Below are 17,069 nucleotides of genomic sequence, written 5' to 3'. Positions count from 1 at the left end.
TGCTTATCGAAGGTGAAATCATTCCCAGAGCAGATCCCAGGGAACCACAGCCCTGAGCTGAGGATGCCAGCCTTCCCTTCCTCCCCTGAGAAGGGCTGTCTCCCCGTGTTACATTGCCTGTCTCACACATCTGCTCGCTGGGGCATCAGCCTCATCCCTCTCACGGCTCCTCTCAGGCAGCATCCACTCACACATGTGAGCTTACATAAAGGGTGCAGAGCAAACAGCAGGCAACTGCTTTCTGCAGCCAGCTCTGCGGGGGCTTCACAATCAGCTGCTTAAAATGCTCCCTCTCAATACAGGGACACCTCAGCTCAACAGCTCTGCTCATGAGCTTTGGTACCAAAACGCTCATCAGATGAGGCCCTGATCCACACAGACATGGGGGGATCAAGGGATGAGCTTTCCAGAAGAGGCATTTCAGGCAGCCCAGACGAAAAGAATCACAAAATGCTTTGGGTTGGAAGGGACCTTTAAAGGTCATCCAGTCCATCACCCCTGCAGTCAGCAGGGAGATCTCCAACTAAAGGAGGTTGCTCAGAACCTTGTCCAGCCTGACCTGGAATGCTTCTACCACACCTCTCTGGGCAACCTGGGCCAGTATTTCACCACCCTCACTGCAAACAATTTGTATGGAGTCTAAATCTCCCTCTTTCAGTTTCAAACCATCACTCCTTGTCCTGTCACAAAAGGCCCTGCTAAAAGGTCTGGCCCCACCTTTCTTATAGTTTGGTATCAGAACACTCAGACATGGCCTTGATCTGCACAGGCACAGGGACCAAGGGACCAGCTTTCCAGAGGTCAATGCTTCTATTGAACACAGTCCAGAGCTGAAGCTCAAGACTTCATTCTGCACAATTGCAGCAGCTGCTTATAGATTTGTGGAGCCATTATCAGGAAACCACATTTTGTGCTGGAGCCTGAAGCTCAGCCAGGGTGGGAGGGATGCTGCCAGCCAGCCACCGTGGCTGAGCCAACCCACCCTGGCCACAGTCACAGCAAGGAGAACACAGAAACTTTCCTCCTGGTGCTGTGTCTTTCATAGATACTCACAGACCACAAAGTCTGAAGAAGCTGCTGCAGCACAATGGCTCTTGCAGCATCATGCCTGGAGAGAAAAGGGTCCAGTACCTTGCCAGAGCAAGGTGTGCCAAAACCCCACCAACACCCAAAGCCTCTGCAGACACTCAGGACTACAGCCTCACAGTAAGAGTTGCCAGCATCACCAGCACATGAGTTTACAGCTGGTGGAGAAAGAGACAAAAACCCCACAGGGGATGAGCTCTCTGGTAAGGTCCTGAAACATGAGCAGATAATGCCACCAAGTCACACAGGCACTTGGGCTGGGGATCCCTCAGTCTCAACTTGCCCAGGGCAGGGAGGACACATGCATGCTGCCTATGTTGATAGTCAGTCCCAGACCTATCAGAGAATCATAGAATTACATTGGTTGGAAAAGACCTCTAAGATCCTCAAGTGCAACCATTGACCCAACACCACCATGGCCACTAAACCATGTCCCAGAGAACCATGTCTATACCTTTTTGAACACCTCCAGAGACAGTGACTCCATCTCCCATCAAGCATTTCCTCTCCCTGCACCTGCTGGGTTTGGACACCAAGCCTAACTCAGCGTAAAGCACACCAAAACCTGGAGTCACCTGCAGCCACTGAGCTTTTACATAATTCTTCCCTCTCTGACTTTTACATAAGCTCTTGTAACCTGGTTTGTGCAATCTCCTTGTCAGTTAGAACTTCTTGACCTATACCTAAAATTATTTCTCCTGGTGGGAATATCAAAATGAGGTTTCAATTACAAAAAATTCTTACCCACCTCACCAGGTTATTTGGCACAGTGGTGTTTAATACTTAAAACATTCCCAAAGGAGCAGGTGGAGGTGTGGACAGCAGAAGACACAGGAGCTGAGCCCAGTCTCCTCAGCCTGCTTCTCCTGGTTGGGAGTAGGGAGCTCACAGGGATGGGAGAAGCAGGGAGCTTCTTCTGCCCATCTGGAGTTACTGGGGTGGCTGCTGGCCAGCAGAGTCACACAAAGGCCCTTTCCCCAGGTCAGTCACAGCTCTCCACCGCACACCCAGACGGCTTCAGCTTGGCTCTTTAGGATGAATTACAGTCGGCTTCATCTCAGCCCAGTGGAGAAATCCAATTGTTCACAGCACTAATATGATTTGATAAATAGTTGGAACCAACATAACTTCATTGTTGGGCTGCTGATTCAATCAAGGTCCTAAACTCATCGTGACCTTGATTTCATAGCTTGATCACAACCAGCGTTCAATGCAATTACAGCAGTTTCGCTTCCTTGGTGATTGTTTAATCTTAATATTGTTTTCATTCTTCTTCATACAGACATGCAGTGAATGGAATTGGTTTATTCTCCTGGTTTTCAACACAGGTTGAAAAACCCCCTCGGTGACTACACAAGGAAGATGAGACATTTGAGGCAGTTAGCTGGCCCAGCTTTCATTCCTCGTGTGTAACAAAAGAGCTCGGGGCTGATTCATAAGGAATAAAAAGCCTGGCTTTATTGTGACATTCAGCAGCAACAACCCACAACCACAGCATCTCCCTTGACCATGACAGACAAAGCTTTGGAGATGGAAAAACCATTCCTGCAGCCTCGCTGCTCTTGGAGCTGTTTTTAAGCTACGTGAGTTGTCTTCACTGCAAACCACAAAGGTGTTTTAAATCCTCCCCCATTTTAATCCTGCAATGCCTGTCCTCACCTATTAAACACCACAAAACAAGCACAAGAGACAGAGGCCAGATGATGTGGGACTTGCAGACAAGCCTGGATCAGCTCTCTCCATGCTGATGCAGCTCAGGAGAAGCCTCCTGCAAGTGCTCATGAGTACTGTCCCACTGCCTTCTCCTGAGCAGACCACAGCTTCCATGTTCCCAAAGCTACTGCTCACCAGCCACAAGTTCCATGCAGTGCTGGCTGAATATCAGCATTTATTTCTGCCTTATAAGGGGGGAATGTGAACTGAAAAATCCCAGGTGAGATGTTTGGGCTGTTCTACTGGGCTTTCTGTTCAATCTAGATGGAGCCTGAGCTACGCTGGTACCTTAGAGCAGGTGAAGTCTGTCCTTTGCCACACTGCAAATCAGAGCCTGAGCAGCCCCAAATCTCCTCTCACCTCTGCAGATGAAGGTGATGCTACAGAAAGTGTCCCAGAGCTCCCCAAAGGAGGCCAGCACTGCCTCTCCCACCACACATCTCACCCATCCATCGTGCTGGCAGGTGATGACAACGTGGTCGTTCCACAAGGCGTGAACAGGCAGAAAGGAGCAGTTCTGCTTCCCATGGCATTCAATATGAAAAGAAATGATGACAGAGCACCAGACTTTGGGTGCTGACTGCTACAGTAGCTTAAGTGGATGAGTCTTCAAGAGAAGAATAACATGTTACTGCTTTATTGAAGAGATGGCTGAGGCAGCTACCAGGACGTTTCCATCAACAGCAGCTTCTCCCATTAAGCAATCTGCAGCAGTCCATTAGAAGAGTTCCCTCCAGTTGTTTGGTCTGTCTGCAGTCCCCAGGCACCAGCCTGATGAAGTCTTAGCTTCCCACAAGCACCATGAGCTACCTCCAAGGAGGCTGCTGGAGGTTTTTACAAACTGGCCGCAGGGGTGGCCTTGGGCCAGCTCAACAAACTGAAGTATCAGCTCCCCAGGGTGAAGTGTGTGCTTCTCCTAGCCAGTTGAGAAACACTTTCGTGGAGCAAAGCCCTCACAATGCAACATCAGCAGCTCTGCAGATGCTCCTGGTTCACTAAGCCTGGTTTGACTACACCCCCTCCTTGGGCTGGTACCAACACCTGTGCAGCTCTGGGCTGGACCAACCCTTGCAGCAATCCCCAAGCTCTCCAGTGTCCAAGCAAAGGGATGAACAGCATCAATGATGGCCCAAAACAGCCTCTTTTTCTGTAGAAAGGAAACACCAGCACTGCAGCCAGTAGAGAACAGAGGGAAAAGTGCCCTTTTGGCTGAATTCAGCAATTTAACTTTGTATTTTGATCTGGGAGGGGTGGAGGGTGGAAATGAGAAGCAGCAGTTGAGGAGTCTCATAGCTCTTTAAGCCCAAAAGACATGAGAAGGCTTTTTCAGAGATAAGCACTTCCTAAATACTTACTGCTGAAAGATTAAGCGAATGAAAGGCTTGATCCTGTCTCCCTGCCCAGAGCAGCCCTGATAACAGGACTATGCCATCCCTGCCACAACACAGCAGGAGGATCAAGCCATCGCTCCTATCCCAGCTATGTAAAGCCCAATGCTGGGATGAATTTTTCCCTCCTCCGATTCCCAGTGTGGGATGGGGATCCCTGCGCAGCAGTAGCCTGGAGGGATTCATCAGGAGAGGACAGGCTCTGGCAGAAGTTTCCTCCTGTTGTCACTATCAGCAGCTTTTGCAGGTGGGGAGTAACCAAGGTCTGATCTCCAGGTTGTCCCATGCCAAGGCTTGTTGCCTAACAGAGCCTTTCTTGCTCAGCAGGAATTTCAGAGCCAGGGTTTGTGGGGACACTGCTGCTGCTCAGAAGTGGTTTAAGCTGCTCAGCTCTCAAGAACATATCAGCTCCCACCTGGGCAGGCAGGACAGCTGGTTCTGGTGAGCATCAGCACCTTCCCCAACATTCCAGACAGCTGTGCCCCCTGCAAACAGCTCACTAACCTGCTCCAGCTCAACAGAGGAGCTGCACACCGATCACTATGGGTGCATTTTTAGCTCCTTCAGTGCTTATTCTGATTCACACCACAAAGGGAGTGACTGACTTCCCAAATTTTAGTGCAGTTACGAATGTCACTTCCCCAGCACAACCTTCACAGTAGCTCTCTGCCAATTACTTGAAATGCCACCTTGTACACAGCCCTGGCGAGGGAAGTGCCACCAACGTTCAGAGCCCCTCCAGCAGACACTGATCATTCTGACAGGTTACCAGCCTGTGGCACCCAGTAACAGATCCTGGTCCCAACACAAAGCATATGTTCATGCATCAGAGACAAGACATGGCAATTCCTGGCTTCAGGGTTCATCTTCCCCTTTTCAAGGTGCTACTCACACTGCCATCACTCACCAGCCTTAGCTCAAGCAGCAGCAGGAGGACTTTCAGCCAGAGCAGGTTTGCAGGCAGGTGCATCAATTGTTTGTTAAAGTTTGCCATGTTCAGCTGTGCTCTGGGCAAAGCCTGAACCAAAGGTCACAGACTTCAGAAGATAGAACCATAGAACCTAACACCACCATGGCCATTAAACCATGGCCATTAATCCATGTCCCCAAATGCCTTGTCTGCACACTTTTTTGAACACCTCCAGGGACAGCGACTCCACCACTTCCCTGTGCAGCCTGTTCCAATTCCTGACCACTCTTTCCATAAAGAAATTTTTCCTAATATCCCACCTAAATCTCCTCTGGCACAATTTCAGGCCATTTCCTCTCCTACTACAGAGAAGAGACCAACCTCACCTCACTACAAAGCTGTGAACGTATCAGCAACCTGAGTGCTGCAGCTCCTCAGCACAGCCGCAGCTCAGCCAGCACCAGCCAGGGATGCACTCTGGATGCTCTTCTGAACGATCCCAGCCCCAACTCCCTCCCAGCAGAGAACCCCAACGCCCCAACCTCTGAAACATGCCCACCCCACACCCAGACAGGTGCTGTGAGAGACCCCAGCCCCGTGCAGCCCTGATTAGCAAGCGGTGCGTGGTCGGCAGGGGAGCCCACACCACGATCACACTGCTCTGATTCACCGCAGCCGCCCCCGGCGCGCGCCACCGCCCCAGCGGGCTTGGGGGAAGGGGCGCCCCAGCAACAGGCACAGCAAACATTGAAGTGAAACACCATCCAGAGGAAGATGGATCTGGCACAACAGAAATTAATGATCTTTTTGGGTGCATTCATTGAGCGACAAAGGAAAAAGCAGCAAGGAGCAGTGGATGGAGCAGGGTTAGTTACCGCCCGGCGCAACATCTGCCAGGCCCACAGCCTCCCCCCTCTGCGCTGTCCTCCCCCGAGGTGGCCATGAGACCAGGCTGCTCCCATCACTGGCTGCCACCCTCTCACTATCCACACCTCCCACACCCCACCACGCTCCACTGTTCACCTCCTCTGCAGGAAGCAGCCAGCTCTTATCTCAGTGCTCACAAGAGCCAGGCCACCCCTGGCATGTGGCACCAAGCATTCGCAGTTAGCATAAGGGAGAGAGAGGCTTGCCCCCTCCCCATGATGCTGCCATGGGGCTCAGCCCTTCAAGGCAATGCCATCACAAGGGTGAGAGGCTCATGTGTCCTCCTCCCTGACACCAACACGAAGGCAAGAGGCTCGTGTCTCTTCCTCGTGCCCAGGGTCCTACCTGCAGTTCCTTGTCAGAGTACTTCTGGGGGTTTTTGCTGCCTTGGCTCTTCTTCCGAAGTTTCTTCAGCTCTGCCTGGCACTTGTCGAGGGAGTCCCCTTTGCTCCTTTGCTCTGTCTGGTATTTCTTCAGTGCAGCCTGGATGGGACAGGAGAAAGAGCTGAGCAGCCAAAGCTGAAGTCTGGCCTTGGCTTCTGCTTCCAAGGGTGGCAGAAGCAAGCAGAAGCCCCCAACCTTTGTGAGAAGTGGAGTCCCCACAGCCCAGAGAGCAGACAGGGGCTGCACCAGTCTGACATTGGGGAAAATGCTGTTCTGTGTGTGTGGAGAGGTGGATGATGGCCGTGACCCATCTGTAACCAGGGACATGAGTGGTGTCTGGGCACAACCATCCCTGAACAGGGAGCTGGGCAGCAGGAATGGGACACACAGGGATGCCCACACCAACATTTGTGCTGCTGGGCTACAGCAGTCTGTAACTCACACTCAGGTATCGGGAGTCCAGCTCCACCTTCTGCTCCAGCTGTGTCAGGAGCTCATTGTGGAAGGACTTGAGCTGCAGGCAGAGAGAAAAAACACAGATCCTTGGTGAGGGCTGGCAGACCCTGCCCAGGGAGTACAGGGTCAGGCAGGGGAGAGAGACTGTACAGACAGAGCAGAAGCTAATGGCAGCTTGGGACAGAGGGATGCGCAGAGGGGGGGACCCAGCAATGCAGAAAGTCTGGTGCCCAAGCAGAGCAGACCCTTTGCACCTCTGATTTCTTGCACTTCAGGGGGGTTGGTGTCACCCAGATGAGACATGGAAAACTATTTTGCTCAGCGGCAAGAGTGGCAGAGTCCATGACCAGGCAGAGAGCCTGGCATGCCCATGCCAGGGCACTCACCATCTCTTCCAGTTGGTTCTGGATCTGCCTGTGGACTTCTGCCATCTGGAAGAGCACATCTCCTGTGAAGACAAGACATGGGGAGTGGGCTTCAGGCACCAAGCTCGGGCTGTGGCAGGAAGCAAAAAGAGGTCTGCAGCCAGACCCATGGTGCCCTGGAGCACCTCCAGTGCCCATCTTCAGGGAGCTGTAGACAAGCAGATGTTCATCTGAATCACTTGGACAATCACACATATCTTGTGGAGCATGGAGAGAGACAAAGGACATTTAGCAGTGGGACCTCAGCACCCAGGGGCAGCCCTGCCCATGACCCATCATCCCATCAGCCACTCCAGCTATGGTACAATTATCTGTGCCAACCCTTAGCCTTGTCTGCAGGGATGTGACAAAGGAGTCAAGGATGAGGAGACTTTCCTTGGTTTCTCATCTTGACCATCTAGATATTGAGAAGAGGAGGTGGAGACAAGAGATGCTGCATTAATGAGATTGAAATTTAAACAGCACAGCTCCAGCCAGGAGCTTCACCTGATGCTCTCCCAGTTGCACAAACAGAGCACCCTCATTCCTCTGCCCCAGCAGCAAAGACACAGCCCCAGGACTTAATCCAGCACATGGAACTGCAAAGGGAGCTAAGTCCCAGGTTAATCTTTGCCTCCAAACAACTGGACCTGTTCAGGCTCAGCAGCTGAGCCACATGCAAGCAGCCCTGCCCTGGGTGAGCTGGGCAGTGAGAACACAGCCACGGCACACAGCCACAGGTCAGCCCAGTGACTGACTGACCACAGCTGAGGGATCCCAGCTCTGCTTTGTCTCTTCCTTTGATTTTTCTTTTCAGATGCAGCATGTGCCAGGTCACACACCCACTGTGCTTTTCCTGGGAGGAAGGGCAGTGCCCTGCCACAGCAAAAGCCCCACACTGCTGGAGCAGACACACACATGGAGCCAGCACTACCACTGGACTAAAGGCACCATCTCCAGGTCAGAGCAAGGTCTCAGGAACAGCTCAGCTCCGTCAGCTGTTTGCAAGGGCTGGGTTCGGAAACTCTTAATCCCAGCATGGCAGGTCACAGCTTCCCAGGAGACTTCCAAACGACACAGAGCTGTTGGTAAACTGAAAGCCATGAGCCATTACCTCTGAGTTGCTCCAGTCTCAAGGCTCAGCCCTGGCAGGTCCCACAGCCAGCATTCCCCCTGGCATTTACAGAGCCTGTCCAAAGGGAAGCAGCATCCCACATCCCGTGCACAAAGCAGCAGAGCGGAGTTCAGGATGATTCAAAGTGCCAAACCTACCCATGAAAGCGCACGGTGGGATTTTAGATGAGGACAGCAACCCCAGGGATAGGAAATGCCATGGGAAAGAGGCACCAGCCCTGGAGCCCCAGGGGAGAGGTGGTGCAACACTCTTGAGGCTGCTTAAGGTAGAGGTGGCAGCTCCCGGCAGCAATGAGCCTGGGAACCCGCTGGGCATCTGGGGTGAGCAGCCACAGCCCTAATCCCACCTGTGGCACCTCCCTGGTACAAATGGCTCCCCAGCAGCCCAGATTTGCTCCCACTGCCCACTCCTGCCAAACACTGTGGGTTTGGTGCATTTAGATAGGGCAGGAAAATACAAGTCCTCTGTGGATGACAGCTCCATCCTGGGCTGCAGGACATCCTCTGTTCATGGAGTCAGACCTCAGACACAATGAGCCTGGAATGAGCCAAACGAGTGTCTTACCAGTGCAAGGGAACCACTGTGCTAGGACAGCACAAAACCAGGTGGCACATGCTGGGCCAGCCCCAGTCTACTGCTCAGTCAGCCCATCCTGGCACCCCACGTGCCTGGGCACACAGGCCATATGCCAGCCCAGTGTCAACACCACCAGCCCATCAGGAACAGCCTGGCCCAACATTTCTTTGCTCTGGTGGCTGAAGCAATTTGTACTTTGCACCATACACTGTGCTCAAAACCTCCTGCAAACATTAAAATCTGATCCCTTTTTGCCCTTGGCAGGCACCAGCCCCCTCCACCAAGGGTCAATGTGGTAACAGAACCAGCTGCAGTATCAGCAGGTGCTGGGCCAGTGCCAGCTGGTCCATGAAGACCTTACTGCAGCCTTCCAGCACTTAAAGGGGGCTAATGAGAAAGATGGGGACAGACCTTTTAGCAGTGACAGACAAGGGGTGATGGTTTTAAACTAACAGAGGGAGATTTAGACTAGAGATTTATACTAAGTATGGTAAGACACCAACCCTGACTGCCCAGAGAGGTGGCAGATGTCCCATCCCTGGAAACATCCAAGCTCAGGTTGGGCAGAGCTGAGCAACCTGATGCAGGTGAAGATGTCCTGGTTGGACTAGATGACTTTTAAAGGTCCCTTCCAACTCAAATCAGTCTATGATTCTGTGATGGCACTGTATCCCTTGTGCCCGTGGCTTAGCCCCTCAAGAGAGCAGTGATGCACAAAGCATCCTACAAAGCAAGGAGATGCCCAAACCAGCAGCTGTGGCTCTGCTCCTTCACTGGGAGGGAACCACATGCTGAGCTCTCCACAGCCACCAAACCAGCTCGAACTTCTACAGGCACTTCATAAGGTACTGAGCAAAGGGGAGCAGCCCCCAGCACGCACACCGAGCTGCAGCAGCTACAGACATCTGCAGTGAAGAGCTTCATGCATGGATGGGGAGGTCCAGGCACGGGGTCACCACCATGAGAGCGCCAGGAAATTGCTCTCCAGTTGGGCTGTGGCAGCTCAATCATGGGAAGTGCACAAATTCCCACTGCAAGGAGGCAATGACGTAAGGCTGTGGCTGGGCTGAGATTGCTTTGTCAATGCAAGGGCAGCTTGCTTATTATTTGCAAAGCTTGCACCACCCCCCTTCTCCCCTTTCACTTCCCATTTGGCCAGAGTGGAAACCCCAGCTGAGAAAGCTGGGGCAGGGCTGGCCCAGGGCTTTCTGGCCACTGCTGCTGAACTCACAAACCCACCCAGAGAGCAGGAATTAGAACTAATATAGACCCCACCATCCCAGCACTGTGATTCAGTATTAAAATCGTTGTCAAAAAGGACTTGATCCACTGGGTCAGGCTGAAAGTGACAGGGCTCTGCAGGAAGCCCTGGAGTGCTGTAAATTTCCATCCTATATGTTCCACTTTCTAGCAAGGCACTGGGACAATGGTGCAACCACCATACTCCTCACAGGGAATTAAGCCCTTCCCAGCAGCTGGGGAGATGTGTGATGTGTCTCAACAGATACACATCTTTGTGTAGCTCTTCTGCTCCACCTCCCCCCACCCCGTGGTTCTTATCACAGGGAACACAGGGCGTTCCAGCCCCACATCAAAGCAAGCAGCAGTGCAGAGCCTTTCCCACCAGCACAGTGTCTCTGCTGAAAGCTGCTGTACCCCAGCCTGTCCCATTCCATGCCCACCACACAGCACTTTCCCTTGCCATCGCCATTTTGCTGTGCCTTTGTGGGCATGGCCAGCCCAGTGCCAAGAGCAACTCAAGGTGAGCACCACACTTACAGCAGCCAGCACGGCACAGGAAGATTGCTGGCTGCCTGCCTGGCACTGGGCTGTGTGGAGGCACAAGAGCTTCCTTCTGAGCTGAGACAGCCCAACCAGCTCTGAAGGAAGCAGCTTCAGGCATCCCATGGCTGCTGCCATCACTGAGAGCCCACACAGAGCAGCAGCAGGGTTTGAACCAAAACCCTTGAACAGGAGCTGCAGTGTGATGTGAATTCACACATGGCACCTCTGACACCCTGGTACCCCCACCCCACCAGCTGCTTCCCCACTGCAAAGCAGCCTCAGACATGAGCAGGCATCTCACCCTGACACCACTCAGACCAACCTGCGTGGCAGCAGGGGAGACATTAAACCTGACTGTGAGATACCACGGGAGCTGAAAAACCTAAACCCTTCAAGCCCCAGCTCTGAAGAGGATCCATGGCATTGGGCTGCCAGCACATACCATGAGGTCTTAGCAGAGCTGAGTGGCAGGGTGAGGAGCATGGCACATGCCCTGGCATTGGCACAGCTGCCCACACCACGGGCGTTCTGCGTCACCTGCCAGTGGTACTTGTAAGTTAAAGATGGCAATCACGGCTGGGCAGCAGGGCACAGGACAGGGCAAAAAGCTCAGGTGCATTGTATGGAGTGTGAGCACTATGCCAGCTGTGCTGCTAACGTGAACATTCTGTAGGTCAAGGAACCCAAGGTGAAATGCCTCACCTCAGCCCAGAGGCAAAACTAAAGCCAGGGGAGGGCAAGGGGAGGGTTTCACCTGCCCATGCCAGGCTCCCACACCTTCCCGCGGGCTGCGAAGCACAAACAGACCGGGAGGAGGAGGAGGAGGAGCTGCTATTTACGTCTGTGTGACTCACAGTATCGTTCTGGGAGAACTACAGGAGCTATTGTGGGCCCTTCCCTACCACACCCAGCCAGGCACAGGCAAACAGGTTGTTTCTCATCCCTCCCATCACTACCAGCACCACAAGCACCACGCAGGAGCTGGCTGCCCCTCCAGCAGGCAGAGCAGTAGGAATCCATCTCACAGCGTTTTGCTCTTGAGTTTTCAGAGCCTACAGATGATTGCTTCCAGCTCTCTTGAGCCAGATGTGGCATTTTAAAATCAAAACACCAAACAACGTGCTGGCAAAGGAGCCAAACTGCTCTGAGGCTTGTGCAAGGCTGAAGCAGCCCAGCCTGTCTTGCAAGGGCTGTGGGAGCCAGTGGCCACAGGACTGGCTGCCTGGCTTTGCCACAGGCTACCAGCTCCTGCTGCCACCAGCATCAGGGATGCTTTGAGAAGCAAACATCCCTGTGCACTCACCAGCACTGCTCTTTGCTGCTGTAAGGCAGAGGATGCAGCACCATCAGCATCACTTCCCATCAAGATCACTTGATCTGGAGTTTCAGATCCCAAATAAAGAGCATGAAGGGATGAAAAGGAGTCCAGGGGCTCAGCTTTACCACTCTCTGATATTGTGATGGGCTTTTGCCCATACCTTTTTTTTTTGCCAGGAAAGGCAATGGTGCCATCAAGGGAAGTAACCAAGCTGGCAGAAAAGGAATATTAGCTCATTAATGAGAAAAAGAAACAGACAGTAACAGGGCAAATTGAGCTCCTGAAGCTTAAGAGGGAAAAAAATAATCTGCTTTTCAATGGCTGGTTAAATGCTGTTAGCTGAATCCTTTGACGCCAAGCAAGCACCCAGACCCAGGGAGAGGATGCACAGTCCCTGGGCAGAGACATGAAAGCACCAGGTGCTTGGAGAAGAGGTCAGAAGATCCCTGCACCAGGCACTGCTCTCACACAGGCACCCATGTCACTCCCCCTGGACCCTGCTGAACAAAGGTACCTGCCAGACAGGGAGGGAGCTCCATCAGTTTGGCTTTTGTAGGGGAGTGGGGCGGAGAGCATCAGCCTTGTGCACAAAGTATCACTTCAAGGTGAAATCCTGCTGCCTGGATTCAGCAGAACAGTGGTTACCACCAGTTCCCCTTCTCAGTGCTGTGTGCCTGCTGGTTTCACAGCTTCCTTTTTCCACTGCCCACCAGCAGCACACATGGTTGCCTCAGCTCCAGTGGTTGCAGCTTGGTCACGTCCCCACTGCTGCACAGCTGTCTCCCTCCAGCCTGTACACACAGCCCAGCAAGAACCCTGCTCACATGTCACATCACATGCTGAAGATCTATCAAGCCAGATTTAAGGCAAGAAACCTGCTTCTGACAACTTCTGCAATCTTCTTTCTCTTCCCTCTTGTGTCTAGATCCAAGCTCACAGACACAGAACCATGGAATTGTTCTGGATGGAAAAGACTTTTATCATCATCGAGTCCTGTGAGGAACGGCTGAAGGAGCTGAGGTTGTTCAGCATGGGGAGGAAGAGGTCAAGAGGAGACCTCCTGGGTCTCTACAATTACCTGAAAGGAGGTTGGAGTGAGGTGGGGGCTGGCAAGTGATAGGATGAGGGGAAATGGCCTCAGGTTGCACCAGGGGAGATTTAGCTTGGATATTAGGAAACACTTCTTCACCAAAAGGGTCACTGGAACAGGCTGCCCAGGGAAGTGGTAGAGTCACATCCCTGGAGGATCTTAAAATGTTTAGCTGAGGAGCTTAGGGTCATGGTCCAACAATTGCGCAGAGGGAGAGACATCACCTTATGGTTGGACTTGATGATCTTAAGGTCTTTCCCAACCAGGCAGACGATTCTCTGAGTCCAACCATTAACTCAGCACTGCCAAGTCCATGCCACAGACAAGCCCTCAAGCCTCACAGAAGCACTTCACAGCCTAACACCTCACCCAGACAAGGCAGCTCTGACTTGATCCATGCTGATGTTCAGCTGCAAGACAACCTGGGGGAAGATCTGTGCATGTACAGTGGGAAGGATCCCAGTGTGGGGGGAACAAGCAGCTTCTCCACACTGATTCATCTCTTTCCTCTTCAGAAAGGGTTCACTTATCACAGCCCCAGAGGATGGCCCTGACTTGTTGATGCTATATTAGCAACTCATCAGCATTAGAATGATCAGCTCCACTGGCAGCCTCTGCTCCAGTCCAGCCTGGCAAAGCTTAAGGCATTTATTTATTTATTGAGAGACAAGGTAAAAAAAAAAAAAAAACACAACAGCTTCCCAAGGCATCCTGACTTAAGCAAGTTCAACAACACATCCCCAGTAATCAGCTCCCTTGGGCTGAGCAGTTGGCATTGACACTTCTGCCATGAATGGATTAGAGACTTGGATGACCTGTGGTGTTCCACACTCAGAATCATGGAATCCTTTAGGTTGGAAGAGACTTTAAGATCATTGAGCCCAACCCTTAACCCAGCACTGCCAAGTCCCAACAGCCACTGCCTGGCTGTGTACAGCTCATGTCTCTGTATCATGATACAGTGAGTGCCCAGTGCCCAACCACTCTGGCAGCAGCTCTGTTGGTGGCACAGGAGAACAACTGCACAGACCTCCCATTCACCAGCCTGGAACCACCCCAGCTCACAGCCTCACAAAGTGAGGGAGCCACCCCACAAGTCAGCAGTCCCAGGAGGGAAGCAAACACCTCCAGGATTCAGAGCTGGCCACACACCAAGCTGTGCCCCTTCCTAGAAATCTGCCAAGCTTACAGCATGGCTGCTGGAGAGCAGAAACCAGCCCACAGACACATGTGCTCACTCCATCCCTCCCAAGAGGATGGAGCATGCCTGTGGCAGCTCATCCTGGGCTCAGTGCCCACAGCAGGTAGGTGACATCTTCCAGGGATGATACCACTGAAGGTGAAGCCCAAATGCTACAGGTGCTACATGTTAGAAACTCCAGCCAGGCAACATGCTCCTGGCAGATGCTCCTTTAACAACCCTCTACCATCACATACCCAAACACAGGTGGGTGAGAGCAGCCCTACTGCTGTGGCAGCCTGCTTTAACCAGAAGATCTGAAGGTAGTGAAAAGGCAGAGCAGGCAGGAATGTCCCTTCCATGGCAGGCAGCAGTTTTTAAGAGGTCTTTCTTGTATTTCTGCACCCTTCCCAAGCCCATTCCCACAGGTTCCTTCCCTAAGGGAACTACACAGCTTGGAGACTGAGTCCTGAACTTCTGGAATGATTTCTCTGGCAATCAGGCCATTGGACCATCACAGGTGGAAATGCAGGTCCAGAGCAGCCATTCTTCCACCTGTACAACGTCACTACCCACAAACCATTAAGTGCATCATTAAGTCCAATTTTAAAAGGATCAAGCAACAAGATTACCTCTGCTCTTCCACACAGGAGCTGGTCTCCATGGGCAGAGGAACCCCACTGAAGGGACATTGAGTCACCACCTCAGGCAAATATTCCCTGGAGTTTTAGTTTGGTTTTATTTGGCACTGCTCTGGCTGGTCCCCAGCAGACACTGGGCACCACAACTACCACCAGCTCTGGTGGCCCCAAGCACACACTGAATGCTGATGACCTTTGCCATGCTCAAGATCTCTCTCTGCATCTCTGCTGCTGCAGGAAGTGTCTACCCAAACCAAGTGCAAATCCCATTAACAGATTCATCCTTCTGCCCCAAGGATACAGCACAAAGCCTCCAAACCACACCGCTGCTGGGAGCTGGGCCAGACTGAGGAGCTGCAGTGAAGCCAAGAGTCTGGACGTGCCTGGGCAGCCATGGGCATCCCACCAGGCTGGTCTGCTCCTCACCAGGGGCTGGCCCATCATTGGCTCTCCCACCCAGACACAGGCTGGCAGCACCCTGACTCCATGGAAGCATCATGGACAGGACCAGGCTCCATGCCCAGCTCCAACCAGCAGCTCTACCTTGCACCCCTACCGTGATGCTCAGTGCTTTAAAAGCTGTAAGGGAATTGTTTCACACTCTTGAAGCCCAGCATCCTCCACTGACACCAAACAGCTCCTCAAATGACTGGCAGGCAGGTGTCACTGGTTCTAATTTTATTGTGCAAATTGTGTGTCAGAAGCAGGCTGCTATTTATCAACCAGAAGCTCCTTGCAGCTCAACAATGGTCAACTAATTACTGCGTGTCCTGTCCTTTCAGAGCACCATGCTTCAGTCAGAGCAGGCTTCACTAACTCAAGATCATTTGAGAAAACCAACTGATAAGCAAAAGCCACTTCCAGCCTCAGAGGAGTTTCCCCACAGGTGCCCTTCAGCCCCAGCATCTGTGTGCTTCCAAGTCTGGGGGAAATTGCCTCCAGCTCTGATTACCAGGCACATGCTTCCCTAGAAAAGGAAACCCCTTTCCACGACTTTGCTGGGCCTAGTTTTCAAGGAGGACAAAGGAAGCCACATCCAAGGGACCTAAGTAGAAGCTAGATAAGGGTGGAAGTCACCTGAGCACTTATATGCAGGAGGCTGGAGCTCCTCAGAAACATCTACAGAACATCCCCAGATCAAGCCCAGAGCAAACCTTCACTGATCAGGCACACAGTTGTGATACCAGCTTCGTAAAAACCACCACAGCAACCACTGAAGATGTGAAGAACAGCATAAGGAATCCTTCTCAGAGAGGAGCTGTGGGTATGGGTCTCATCTCCCAAGAGCAAGAAACTGAGCAGTAGCCTGGACAGCAGAGCAGGGAAGGGAGAAGCTTCCCTGCCATCCCTCCCCAGTGATCCACTTCTCAGGAATGGCAGAGCAGTGGGGTCCAGACACAGGTACACCCCCACCAGACTCCTGCACCCAAAAACTCCAGCCACAGAGCTGATTACAGCTCAAATCCTTGATTATTGCTGGGTTTTCCATCCCCCCTGCCCAGGATTATCCTGTCTACAAACAACTGCTAAAATCTGATGGAGAATTTACAAAAAATGTGAAGTGCTAAGCAGCTGCTGAGCAGAGACCTAAGCTCAGAGGCAGCATTAGTAGGCTGCCAACTCTTCAGCAAGTAATCTCTCTTGCAGCATCACTCTTCATGCAGCATCACTACCAGCAGAGGAAGGTGCAGAAGAAGCCACCTTGGGACACTGCACTGGGCAGCCAGCATGGCTACACACAGCCAGAAACAGCCACCAATGGGCAGTCCTCCAGTGCCCAACTTAAAGAGCATCTCCTTGGAGTCACAAGTGCTACCTGAGAGATGACAACAGAAAAACACCTCTGGATTTGAGCACCAACAGAGCCACAGCAGCTCTCCTGGCACAGGACAGCCTCTGAGAGCTCCCTTCCAGCTCTCCAGGGTGCTGTAAGCCAGTCCAGAGCACCCTGCCCATGCTGTGTCACCCACAGGGTGCAGTGCCCACAGCCACCTTGGCACAGGCAGCATCCCTGCAGCACAGGCTGGAGAGCTGCAGGGACAAATGGGGTTGCCTTCATCACCTTTTAGTCACAGG

General features: G+C 52.5%; 1 protein-coding gene across 7 annotated transcripts in view; it reads right to left on the bottom strand.

Moving 5' to 3' along the window:
* BAIAP2 (BAR/IMD domain containing adaptor protein 2) overlaps positions 1–17,069 on the bottom strand; it is a 50,725-nt gene that overhangs the window by 19,542 nt on the left and 14,114 nt on the right. For 6 of the 7 annotated variants that reach the window (XM_054393996.1, XM_054394001.1, XM_054393998.1 and 3 more), the window contains exons 4-6: positions 7,251–7,312; positions 6,851–6,922; positions 6,370–6,507 (exon numbers count right to left, since the gene is read on the bottom strand). In XM_054393996.1, the coding sequence (XP_054249971.1) occupies positions 6,370–6,507; positions 6,851–6,922; positions 7,251–7,312 (272 nt within the window). The remainder of the gene's footprint in view (positions 1–6,369; positions 6,508–6,850; positions 6,923–7,250; positions 7,313–17,069) is intronic. The other variant, XM_054394000.1, reaches the window with a different exon arrangement.

This window comes from Indicator indicator, chromosome 29, assembly GCF_027791375.1.
Source record: "Indicator indicator isolate 239-I01 chromosome 29, UM_Iind_1.1, whole genome shotgun sequence".
NCBI classification, from domain to species: domain Eukaryota; kingdom Metazoa; phylum Chordata; class Aves; order Piciformes; family Indicatoridae; genus Indicator; species Indicator indicator.
Note: the sequence above shows the minus strand (reverse complement) of the source record. Positions and strands in the feature narration are given on the sequence as shown.